We start from the raw sequence: 12,559 nt of genomic DNA, 5'->3' as shown, positions 1-12,559 counted from the left end.
ACCGGATAGAGTTCTGTGTATCACAAGAATCAGAAAATTGTTCTTCTTTACTACCTTTAAAATATGTTCACTAGTAGGAGTTGGTCCAATACCAAAAAGTCACTAATAATAGTAAAGCAACAGTTAATTTCAAAAACATTTACAAGCCAAACAGTAGTGATTAAACACAGGACACTGGAGAGAAAAAAAAAAAAAAAGTGAAAAATATATTGGAGAAAGAAACTAAATGGGTTACAACAAACATTTTTCTATTGCTGCATACTTCAAGGATATATTATTTCTGGTTTTTGCCTTTCATAAATAAGAAGATGGTTTGCTATTTTATTTTTTTAAAGATTGTATTTTTAAGTAATCTCTATACCCAGTGTGGGACTTGAACCCACAAGTCCAAAATCAAGAGTCACATGCTCCAGTGACTGAACCTGCAAGGTACTCCAATGGTTCACTATTTCAGAGTTGCCTAGTTTTCAATATATAATATGTAAATAGATCTATATATAATAATTAGAAAATGCAATATATAAACTTCAGTTAAACTAAATGTTTATGCTCACCAACAGGATTTTACCTATTACCATTTACTACTCATATATGGACAACAATTCCCTCCTCTCACCATTGTGTGTGTATGTGTGCATATGTGTACTTTAACTTAACTTCTTCTCACTTATTTATATGTATTTTGTAAAGTGCACCTAGGGAGGTATGTTACTAGTTCTTAACTGTGACAGAGAAACATGATCAGAAGAGAAGGGGATCACTGTCCACATCTGAGTAGTAAATGGTAACAGACAAATCACCTACTGGTGTATAAACATAACATTTAGTCTCTTTTGAGTTTCAACATCCAGCTTTTATTGTTTTGCTTTTTATACGACTGTTAGAACTACTGATATTTCTTGCTCGCTGCTGTGCCTCCATAAAATTAGAAAAACATTTTGCTATTAAATATTTTCTCTTCAAATATATTTCACAAGACTTTCTTCTAAAGCTTTATCCTTAATGATTAGCGCCTTTCATGTATACTCGTGCCCTTCTTCAAAACCTAGACTATAAATACCTTGAAAATCAATTATATTTTTTGAAGCCCTTCTAGTCCCAGGAGTCACTGAATTCATGTTTCTGAACGGAATGAAGAACATGGCTTTGAACAATCTTACCTCTTCTCTTCTTTCTTCCGCAGAAGGAGTCTTAAGTTCTCGTGCTGTGTCATCTTTCGGGTCAAAAAGATATATATAATCTGAAGAGTAACTAACAAGAATCTCTCTGCCATCCTCACTGTAACACAGCGATGTCACCCTGCAGGACTTATTATTAAGATGGGAAGGGATAAAACGGGCAACCATTCCAGTAGTTCCTCGACCTGCATAATTCCCTAAATAAAAAAACAAGAAGTTGTATACATTTTTTAAGAAAAACGTTTTAAAAAATCCGAATTATGAGATACGTGATTTAATGTAGCAATATAAAATCCAAACTATCATATTCTATTTCTAGGAAAGGTTCTTTTCTTAATAGCCTAATTTTATAACAAAATAATAAAGAATATAGTATGAAGGTTACGTAGCTTCAAAAAAAATTTCCCGAGTGGCTGGAATTACATAGATTATATAAATATTTTATAGATTACATAAATGTTTTATTTGAAATACAAGTTATTTAATCAATTAAAATGATTTGTGATTATAGTTACACTAAATCACCTTGCAAAAATTTTCCTCCAATGAAGATAATATAATTTTTACAATATAAATAGGTGAGATTATATTTATTACTAGCTTACTAGATAAAATCGTGCATTTTCCCTTTAAAATTATTTACCTTTTGCTTTAGGTTAGAAAAAGTTCTTTTAGTTTATTTATTTATTTTTCTTAGTAACCTCTATAGTCAACACAGGGCTCAAATTCATGACCCTGAGATCAAGAGGTACATGCTCTTCTGACTGAAGAATCGGTCTTTTGTTTTTTTAATTTTTTTTTAGATTTTATTTATTTATTTGACAGAAAGAGAGATCACAAGTAAGCAGAGAGGCAGATGGGGCGGGGGGTGGGGGAAGCAGGCTCCCTGCTGAGCAGAGAGCCCTATGCAGGGCTCGATCCCAGGACCCCGAGACCATGACCTGAGCCAAAGGCAGAGGCTTAACGACTGAGCCACGCAGGCGCCCCTCAGCCCTATGCTTTTTAAAAGATTTTTGATTGTCATGAAATTTTCCTCTTATAAAATGACAGAGTAGGGGCAGTATTCCAGCTTTAATTTTGGCAGTCATCAATATAATATAATATGATACGATAGGGAGGGGTCCAACTGGCATTTTGTGCCCACTGAGGTCTGGGAATGTTAAATTCTAAGAGTCCCACAAAACTGTATAAGGAGACCTACTGCACAAGGTCTTGTCCTACCCAAAATGTCAGTTGTGTCCCACTGTTGAAAAATATTAATTTAGCCTAGAATTTCACCTTATATTACTACTGTTTCCCCTTAAAGTGCATATCCAAATAGGTAAGATTTCTCAACCACAGTTCCAAAAAACAAACCAACTCCATCCCCCAAAAACCACCTACTCTTCCTTTTTAATCTTTTTTTTTTTTTTTTTTTTTTTTCCTAAGAGAGTGTGCACATGATTGGGGGCAGGGGAGAGGGAGAGAGAGAGTCTCCATGCCCAGCACGGAGCCCAACTCAGGGCTCAATCTCATGCCCCTGAGATCATGACATGAACTGAAACCAAGAGTCGATGACCAACTGAGCCACCCAGGCACCCCCAACCTCGTCTTCTCATTTCAGTACCCTGTGTCCATTTTTACGGGATATAAACTGACACTGAGATGAAGACTGTTAGTTTTTGGCCAACACCACTTTTATTTTTAGCAATATAAAGTATGTGAAAATATACAGATGTAGGTGTATTTGCTGGGTGTGTGGGTATATAATCCTGGCCTTCCCTTACGAGAAAACGCTAATAAGCTGGCTTTAAATGGAATATTCCAGAGGCAGTTTCAGTGCACCATGGAATGAGAAGCAAATGAGAAGTTTAAGAAAGATTCAACTTCAGGGCCACAGCAGCATCAGTAACAGTACTTAACAGGGCTTAAACTGGGCTTATGCTGTGCTTGAACAGGTACCACGTACCCACTATTCTTCCCTAACTTTCCTCTCTACAACAAAGAGAAATGAGGAGAGCCAAGTGTTCTGGGCTGATAGTGTTCCCCCACAAATTCATGTCTATCTAGAACTCAGAATGATTCTGGAATATTTGGAAATAAGGTCTCTGCAGAGGCCATGAGGTCATATTGCATTAGGGTGGGCCCTAGATCCAATATGACGGGTGTCCTAATAAGAGGAAAATGTGGATTCAGATACACACAGGAGAGGATAGCATGTACATGTGGAAGCAGAGAGTGAAAGGAAACATTTAAAAGTTAAAATTGGGGGTGCCTGGGTGGCTCAAGTTGGTTGGGTGTCCGCCTTTGGCTTGAGCCCTGATCTCAAGGTCCTGGGATCGAGTCTTATGTTGGGCTCTCTGATCAGTGTGGAGGGAATTGATGTCTCCCTCACACCCTCTGTGCTCTCTCTCACTAATCAATCAATCAATCAATCTTTTTAGGGATGCCTAGGTGGTTCAGTGGATTAAGCCTCTGCCTTCAGCTCAGGTCATGATCTCAGGGTCCTGGGATCAAGCCCCGCTTCGGGCTCTCTGCTCAGCAGGGACCCTGCTTCCCCTCTCTCTCTGCCTACTTGTGATCTCTCTGAGTCAAATAAATAAAATCTTTAAGAAAAAAAAAATCAGCCTTTTTAAAAATAATAATAAATAAATAAAAGCCAAAGTTGTCAGCAATCACCACAAGCTAGGAGAGAAGCATGCAAGAGTCTTCCTGAGCGCCATTGACAGAAAACCTTTAACACCTTGATTTTAGACATCTAACCCCCAGAAATGTGTGGTAATTTGTTATGACAGCTCTAGGAAATTAATACATCAACTGTTAAAATTTTTTAAAGTGATAAACTGTAGAAGTATCACCTGGATAGGGTCATAAAAACTTCATAAAATGCCTTTTTATGTACGTATATATGTATGTATGTATGCTCCATGCCCAGTATGGAGACCAGTGTGGGGCTTGAACTCATGGCCTTGAGATCAAGAACTGAGCTGAAATCGAGTCAGATGCTTGGGACACTGGGGTGGCTCTGCTGGTTAAGCGTCTTGCCTTCGGCTTAGGTCATGATCCCAGGGTCCTGGGATCGAGTCCCACTTCAGGCTCCATGGTCATCAGGGAGTCGTCTTCTCCCTTTCTCTGCTGCTCATCCCGCCTATACTGTCTCTCTCTCTCTCTCTGTCCTGATAAGTAAATAAAATCTTAAAAAAAAAAAAAAAAAGTCAGATGCTTAATTGGCTGAGCCACCCAGGCGCTCTAGTAAAATGTCGTTTTTTCTAATAATCCATATTGCTTAAACACATTGTATTTAATGAATTTTATGAAACTAATGAAACCTTAAAATTGCAAATATGTCATCAAGATTTATTCTTTGAGCTGACAGAATCTTGTATTTTCTCTAATATACAGTTTTTTACCTGTGGCTCTTGTGCCCAGCATTCGCCGATCATATATTCGTACTGAGCTATCTGAACAGCCAACAGCAAGGTAATATGGTATCGGTGGGCAAATAGCGACAGATGTGGCAGCACGTCGGCAGTTAATTAAAATATCCTATAAAAGATTATACAACACCAGTTACACACAGTACTGCCGTAGAGAGGCTACTCTAAAGATTTAAAACTGTGAAATATTTTAATATGTAAAACATTTTCCTTTTAACTAGAAGAAAATAACCATTCTCAGAAATCCTAACTCGGTTTGATGAGAAGGAAAAACAACATGGTTTTCTTTATTTTTCAGATTTCTATCAGTTTTCCAACAAAATCGGCTTCTGTGAAGCCAAAATAAATATACTCAGTCAATATTCCTTCTCGGGAGTTTATTACTCTAAGGGAAATTCTTTTTTTCTTTGCAGTTTCCTACGCAACTCTAATACTGACTTCTAATACAATACTGTACATTTACCTTATGAAACAACCAAAATAGGAAATATATATTTAATTAGTGGTTGAAAAAACAAACAATACATGAGTAATGCAAATTGCATTCTGAAGAGACAAAATAAAAATTATTCCCAAATATAAGACTAAAACATGGAGTAATTACACTAGATCAACAAATTTAATACAATCAAATTCACCCATAATCTTATAACCCAGAGATACTTAATGTCCAATTTTAATTATTATCTTAATTTTTTTGGTCATTTGTATAAAAATTTGATTCTTACATCTTTGCAGTCTTCTTTTGTGCAGCTAGTTTTGATACGTGTATCAAACCACCGAACAGTTCCATCTTCACCACAAGAGAGGAAAGTATATGGGTCATTGGGCACAGTCATAATCTGTAGATGGAAATCAAAGTACAGGTAATGTTATTAAACATTTAAACAAATGTCTTTGAAAGATACTACTATTACTTAAAAAAATGAAAGAATAAATAAAGAAGTAAAATTGTTTTCATATTTATAGACAATTTGATCATCTAAACAGAAAATCTTATGTAAATAATTGTTTAAAAAATAAGTATTAGAATAAGTAAATTTAGAAGAGCTGCAGGATACAAGGTCAATATATGAAAATCAACTGTATGTCTATACTACGGCAACAAGACCATTAGAAACTGAAAATTTAAAAATAATAACATTTATAATAACATGAAAAATATAAAATGCTTAAGGACATAAAAGACACATAACAATGAAAATTATAAAACATTACTGAATAAAATTAAAGTCCTAAATAATAGGAGATAAACTGTGTTCACTGACTGAGAAAATTAATATCGTCACTTCTCCCTAAACTGATATATAGATTTGAAATAAATTCCAGCAGGATTTTCGGCACAAATTACAATTTGACTATCAAATTCCTGTGGAAACACAAAAGACCTAAAATACCTTAAGTAATGTTGCAAAAGAAGAACAAAGGACTTATACTCCTGGCTTTAAGAGTTACTATAACTACAGAAATTAACATAGTGTGATGGAGGCTTAATAATAAATCATTGGAAGAGAAAAGGTACTGATCAAAAATAGAAGAAAATACAGATGGCCAAATGATTTATGATAATGGTGCAATGAAAACTTGGTGGAGAAAGAACAGTGTCAGAAAACTGGATACCCACAGGCAAAATAATGAACCTCAAGCAATATTTCATACTTTCTTTAAAAAAAAAAACAAAAAAACACACAACAGGGATCATTGATCTAAGTGTAAAACATAAATATAAAACTTCTAGGAAAAAATCTTTGTGACTCTTGGTTAAAAAAAGACTTTTAGATATAACACTGGCCCATAAAAACAAAGAACTTTGGTAAAATGGGCTTCCTGAAAATTTAGAGCTTCTTTTGGAAGGACAATGTTAAGAAAATGAGAAGACAAAACTGCTGACTTGGAGGAAAAAATTATAAGTCACATACCTGAATATCCAAAACATATCTTGAAAATCCCTCAAAACTCAATAATGAGAAATGAATATACCACTAAAACAATGGGGAGAAGATTTGAACAGACAATTCACCAAATACATAAAGATGATAAGCACATGAAAGGTATGCTCAACATCATTATATAATTGGGAAATAAAAGTTAGTAACATGAGAGATTCCACTCTGTACCTACTGGGATGTCTAAAATATAAGACTGACCACAGCAAGTGTTAAAAGGATGCAGAACAACTGGAACAGTTGGGCACTGCTCACAGAAATGTAAAATGATACAACCACTCTGGAACAGTTCGGCAGTTTCTTAAAAAGTTAAACTTATACTTCTAATATAACTCAGTCATTCCATTACTAGATGACTACCAAAGACAAATGAAAGTACAAGTCCATACAAAGACATTTATACAAATACACAAAACGGCTGTATTTGCAACAGCCCAAAACTAGAACCCAAATGCCCATCCAAAAATGAAATATAAAGAAACTGTGATAGATCTTTATAAAGGAATATAACTCAGAAATAAGAAGTTAGTTACTGATACTCTTAACAACATGAATGAATCTCAAACATGAGTATTATCCTAAGTGAAAAAAATCAGACCAAAGGAAGAATACATATGGTTTGATTATATAATCTCATTCATATATAATTCTACAAAAAATATAAACGAATCCACAGTAACTGAAAGATCAGTCATTCCCAAGGATGTGGAGGTAAGAGAGAGGGAATAAAAATGGGAATAAGGAAATTCTTGGATATAATGGATATATCCATTACCGTGACTACGCAAATGATTTCAAGGGACAATAAATTGTCAAAACTTATCAAATTGTATTCTTTTTAAATCAATGCTATCAACATTTCATTTAAAGATAACTGAGGTACCAACCAGTGTAATAAGTCAAGAAAAAGAAGCAAAAGGTATATGGTTTGAAAATAAAAGAATGAAAAATGTCATAATGTAAAAAAGATATCACTGTGTAGACAGAAAATCCAAAAGAATCTATAGTTGAATTATGATCACCAATTAGTGAATAAAAAGACTACTAGTTTTAAAATATTATAAAGTCAATTGTATTTTTTATACCAGTAACATCTAAAAACTAAAATACTTAAAAAGATAACATTTACAACAGTACCAAAGTATCAAATACTTTAAAAAATTCAGGAAAATTGTACAGTAATGCCACACTAAAAATTATAAAATATTTTAGTGAGAGAAATTAAAACCTTAATAATTACAAAAATATATCATCCCCATTCACTGGAATATACAATAATTGTAAGATATTAGTTTGCCCTAAATTTATCTTTAAATTCAGTATAATCACAATCCAACCTTCAGCAAACTTTTTGTGGGAAACTAACATGCTGCTTTAAAAAGTTATACTGAAACACAAAAAATCAAGAAGTCAAAATGTTCTTGTAGTAGGAACAAGAAAATGTACTCTATTAGATACCAAGAGTCATTTCAAAGCTATGGCAATTAAAACAATTGGGTACTTAAAAAGGTACAAATTTGGTCTATACCAATAGACCAACGGTGCAAAATAGAGTACAGAAATGATCTATGCTATAGAAACTCTTAATTTACAGTTAATGGCATGCTGAATAGCAATGGGGGAATAAAACCAGTATTTTAAGATGGTGGGTAAAATCCATATGGAAAGAGTGATAGGAGCAAGATTGCAGAACAGAAAGCCTCAACTCACTCTCCTACAAAAACACTGACTTTTAATAACAATATAAATGCAAAGAACTTTGGGGCACCTGCATAGCTCAGTTGGTTAAACGGTGGACTCTTGATTTTGGATCCGGTCATGACTCCAGGGTTGTGAGATGGAGCCCCAAGGCAGGTTGCACGCTAAGCATGGAAGCCTGCTTGGGATTCCCTCTCCTCCCTATGCCCCTCCATCGCCCTCCCCAACCCTACTCGTGCACTCTCTCCCTCAAAAAAATAAATAAACTGAAGTCAAAAAGCATTTATGAAAATGCCAAAAACCAGTTAAGAAGGCAGTATATCAGTCAAGTTCAAAGCCAAGTACAGCCATACTGAACGGAAAAAAAAAAACATTTCATTTTAATCCTATCAGTGATTGCCCCAAGGCAACACAGCTCAATACTGGGGGAAAAAAGCCCAACTGCAGCTTCTCCATTGGAAAGGAAAAAGAAGAGTAGAATATCTGTCCAGCTTACGGGTGGAGGAAGGCTGCCAGGGGACTAGTTTCTGTCCTGCTTGACTCAGCATTCATAAAACTGGCACATCCTGAGAACAAAAGAGAGCTCAGTGGCTTCAGTAAAGACCAAAAAACCTGCAGTATCATTGATAGAAAAGGGAGCAAGGTCACTCTAAATGGAAAATTAGATACACAAGACCAGAGAAGATACATCATCATAAAAAGTCTAAGGGATCTCCAGAATCTCTAGCTGTGATGATTGGTGAAGACCTTCCCTTATACAAAACAAGTCTATAAAGACCAGGAGAGATAGCTGTTTTTATGAAAGCAAAAATCATAACAACAAAATACCAAGGCACACAAAGATACAGTGTAACAGCCCTATCAAAGTAACAAAATAGCTTCAGAAACTGACTCTAATAAGATGCATGAATTACCTAAGAATTTACAAATTAATTATCCTAAAGAAGTTCAATGCACTTCAAGAGAACACAAATAAACAACTAAATGAAACTAGGAAAACGACACATGAACAAAAAGAGAGTATCACCAATGACCAAAAAAAAACTGGAAAAAAGAACCAAATGGAAATTTGGGGACTGAAGAATATAATAATTACTTTAAAAACTCACTAGAGGAAATCAACATCAGGCTTGATCAAGCAGAAAGAAAAATCAGCAAACTTGAAGACAACTCTTTTGGAATTACCATGTCAGAGGAACAAAAAGGAAGAATGCAGAAAAGTGAAGACGACCTTAAGGGACTTACAAGACAAAACAGGTAATATATATGGAAGTTTCAGATGGAAAAAAGAGGGGCAGAGCACTTGTTTGAAAAAATAATGGTGGAAAACTTCCTAAATCTTCCCAAAGAAAACGGATATTCACACTCAGAAAGCTCAAAAGGACTCTAAATAGGCAGAACCCAAAGAGGTCCACACTCAGACACATTACAGACAACCTGTCAAAAGTCAAAGACAGGGGCACCTGGCTGTTCAGATCGTTAAGCATCTGCCTTCGGCTCAGGTTATGATCCCAGGGTGCTGGAATGGAGAATGAAACATAAAAACAAGAGTGCCAAAATCAGTATAAGATGTACTGAAAATAAAAAAAGTAAAATGGCAATCAATAGTAAGTACTTCCCTATTAGTAACTACTTTCAATGTAAACAGTACCCTACCAAGTGTGAAGTATACAGCAGTAAACACCTACATTAGGGGAAAAAAAAAAAAAAAAAAAAAAGATCAGGACATCTGGGTGGCTCAGTGGGTTGAGTCTCTGCCTTCAGCTCTGGTCACCGTCTCGGGGTCCTGGGATCGGGCCCTGCGTTGGGCTCTCTGCTTGGTGGGGAGCCTGCATCCCCCTCTCTCTCTACCTGCTGCTCTGTCTACTTGTGATCTCTCTCTCTCTGTGTCAAATAAATAAATAAAATTGTAAAAAAAAAGAAAGAAAAAAGATCTCAAATCAATAATCTAACTTTATACACTTCAAAGAACTAACAGAAGAGCAACAAATGAAACCCCAAGTTAGAAGAGGAAGGATGTAACAGACTAAAGCAGAAATAAAGGAAATGGAAGACAGAAAACCTATCAATGAAACTAAGCTGGTTTCTTAAAAATATCTTCAATATTGACAAACTTTTACCTAGACTAATAAGAAAAAAAAAAAAAAAAGATTTACAAAAGCCAGAAATGAAAGAGGTAAGAGGAGATATTACTAATTATGCCACAGAAATAAAAAGCACCTTAACAGACTTGTATGGGGGCACCTGGGTGGCTCAGTGGATTAAAGCCGCTGCCTTCAGCTCAGGTCATGATCCCAGGGTCCTGGGATTGAGCCCCTCATCAGGCTCTCCATTCGGTGGGGAGCCTGCTTCCTCCTCTCTCTCTGCCTGCCTCTCCGCCTACTTGTGATCTTGGTCTGTCAAACAAATAAATAAATAATCTAAAAAGAGAGAGAGAGACTTGTACGAATAATTATACAACACATGGAAAAACCTAGAAGAAATGGATACATTTCTAGAAACATACAACATATCAAAATTAAAACATGAAGAAATAAAACAAAAATTTTAAAAGATTTTATTTATTTATTTAACAGAGAGAGAGCGAGCACAAGCAGGGGGAGCAGCAGGCAGAGGTAGAAGGAGAAGCAGGCTCCCCATTGAGCAAGGAGCCTAATACGGACCTTGATCCCAGTACCCTGGGATCATGACCTGAGCTGAAGGCAGATGCTTAACCAATCAATTGAGCCCCCCAGGCTCCCAGAAATAAACAGTCTAAACAAACTTATAACTAATAAGGAGACTGAATCAGTAATCAAACACATCCCAACCAAAAAAAGCCCAGAACCAGATGGCTTCACTAGGGAACTTTAGCTACATTTAAAAAATTAACACCAAATCTTCCCAAACCCTTCCAAAACACTGAAGAAACAGGAACACTTCCAAATTTATTCTATGAGGACAACTTCATCCTGATGCCAAAACCAAAGATACTAAAAGAACACAAAACTATGACTATGCCTCTGATGAATACTCAACAACATACCAAAAAAAACTCCAAAACATGTCATAATGAAAAACAAAAACCGTGTGATGGTCAAAACTGATGCTGAAGGGGCGCCTGGGTGGCTCAGCAGGTTAAGCCTCTGTCTTCGGCTCAGGTCATGATCTCAGGGTCCGGGGATCGAGCCCCGCATCAGGCTCTCTGCTCAGCTGGGAACCTGCTTCCTCCTCTCTCTCTGCCTGCCTCTCTGCCTGCTTGTGATCTCTCTCTCTCTCTGTCAAATAAATAAATAAAATCTTTAAAAAATAACAAAAAACTGATGCCGAAAAAGCATCTGACACAGTTCAATACTCCTAACCCTAAGAACTCTCAACAAACTAGGAATGGAAGGAAATTACCTCAAGCTAATAAAGACCACATATATGGAATCTCACAGTTAACATTATATTCAATGGTGAAACACTGAAAGTTTATTCATTAATACCAGGAACAAGGCATGAATGCCCACTCTTATCATGTCTATTCAATACAGTACCGAAGTTCTAGCTAGAGGAATCAGGCAAGGGAAAAAAAGCATTGAAATTAGAAAGGAAAAGGCAAAATCATTTGTTTGTAGATGATATGATCTTATATGTAGAAAATGCTTAAAATCCCAATACAAAATATTGTTCGAACTAATAAATGAATAGAGCAAAGCTGCCGGTTAAAAAATCAACACATAAAAATCGTGTTTTTCTATACACAACCAATGAACAATCTGAAAAGAAAATTAAGAAAACAATCTCATTTGCAATAGCTATCTTCAACAAATCTGTGGGATGGAGAACACACAAACTCTGTATCGATAAGGAATTAATACCTGAGATATATAAAGAACCCCTTCAACTCAATGAGAACAAAAAAGCAATCCAATTAAAAATGAGCAAAGGACTTCAACAGACATTTCTCCAAAGAAGATATACAAATGACCAACAAGCACAAAAAGAGGTATTTAACATCCCTAATCATTAAGGAAATATAAATCAAAACCACAATGAGATATCTCCTCACACTCATTAAAATGGTCATCTTGGGGAAAAAAAAAAAAGAAAATAACAAGTGTTGACAAGAATGTGGAAAAACTGGAACCCAATGCACTGCTGTCGGGAATGTAAAACAGAACAGCCACTGTGGGAAACAGTATGGAGGATCCTCAAAAAATAAAAAACAGGGACACCTTGGTGGCTCAGTTGGTTGAGCCACTGCCTTTGGCTCGGGTCATGATCACAGGGTCCTGGGATCGAGTCCCGCATCGGGCTCCCTGCTCCATGGGGAGCCTGCTTCTCTCTCCTCTCTCTG

The 12,559-nt window shown here is 36.0% G+C and overlaps 1 protein-coding gene across 7 annotated transcripts in view; it reads right to left on the bottom strand.

Annotated features, from left to right (window-relative positions):
* The window catches only part of DCAF6 (DDB1 and CUL4 associated factor 6), a 135,605-nt gene that overhangs the window by 86,367 nt on the left and 36,679 nt on the right, over window positions 1-12,559 (bottom strand). For all 7 annotated transcript variants that reach the window (XM_044266882.1, XM_044266884.1, XM_044266883.1 and 4 more), the window contains exons 5-7: window positions 5,323-5,436; window positions 4,568-4,703; window positions 1,161-1,375 (exon numbers count right to left, since the gene is read on the bottom strand). In XM_044266882.1, the coding sequence (XP_044122817.1) occupies window positions 1,161-1,375; window positions 4,568-4,703; window positions 5,323-5,436 (465 nt within the window). The remainder of the gene's footprint in view (window positions 1-1,160; window positions 1,376-4,567; window positions 4,704-5,322; window positions 5,437-12,559) is intronic.

This window comes from Neovison vison, chromosome 10 (genome assembly GCF_020171115.1).
Source record: "Neovison vison isolate M4711 chromosome 10, ASM_NN_V1, whole genome shotgun sequence".
In the NCBI taxonomy this organism is placed as follows: Eukaryota; Metazoa; Chordata; class Mammalia; order Carnivora; family Mustelidae; genus Neogale; species Neogale vison.
The sequence above is the reverse complement of the archived record's forward strand: the minus strand, read 5'-3'. Positions and strand labels throughout refer to the sequence as shown.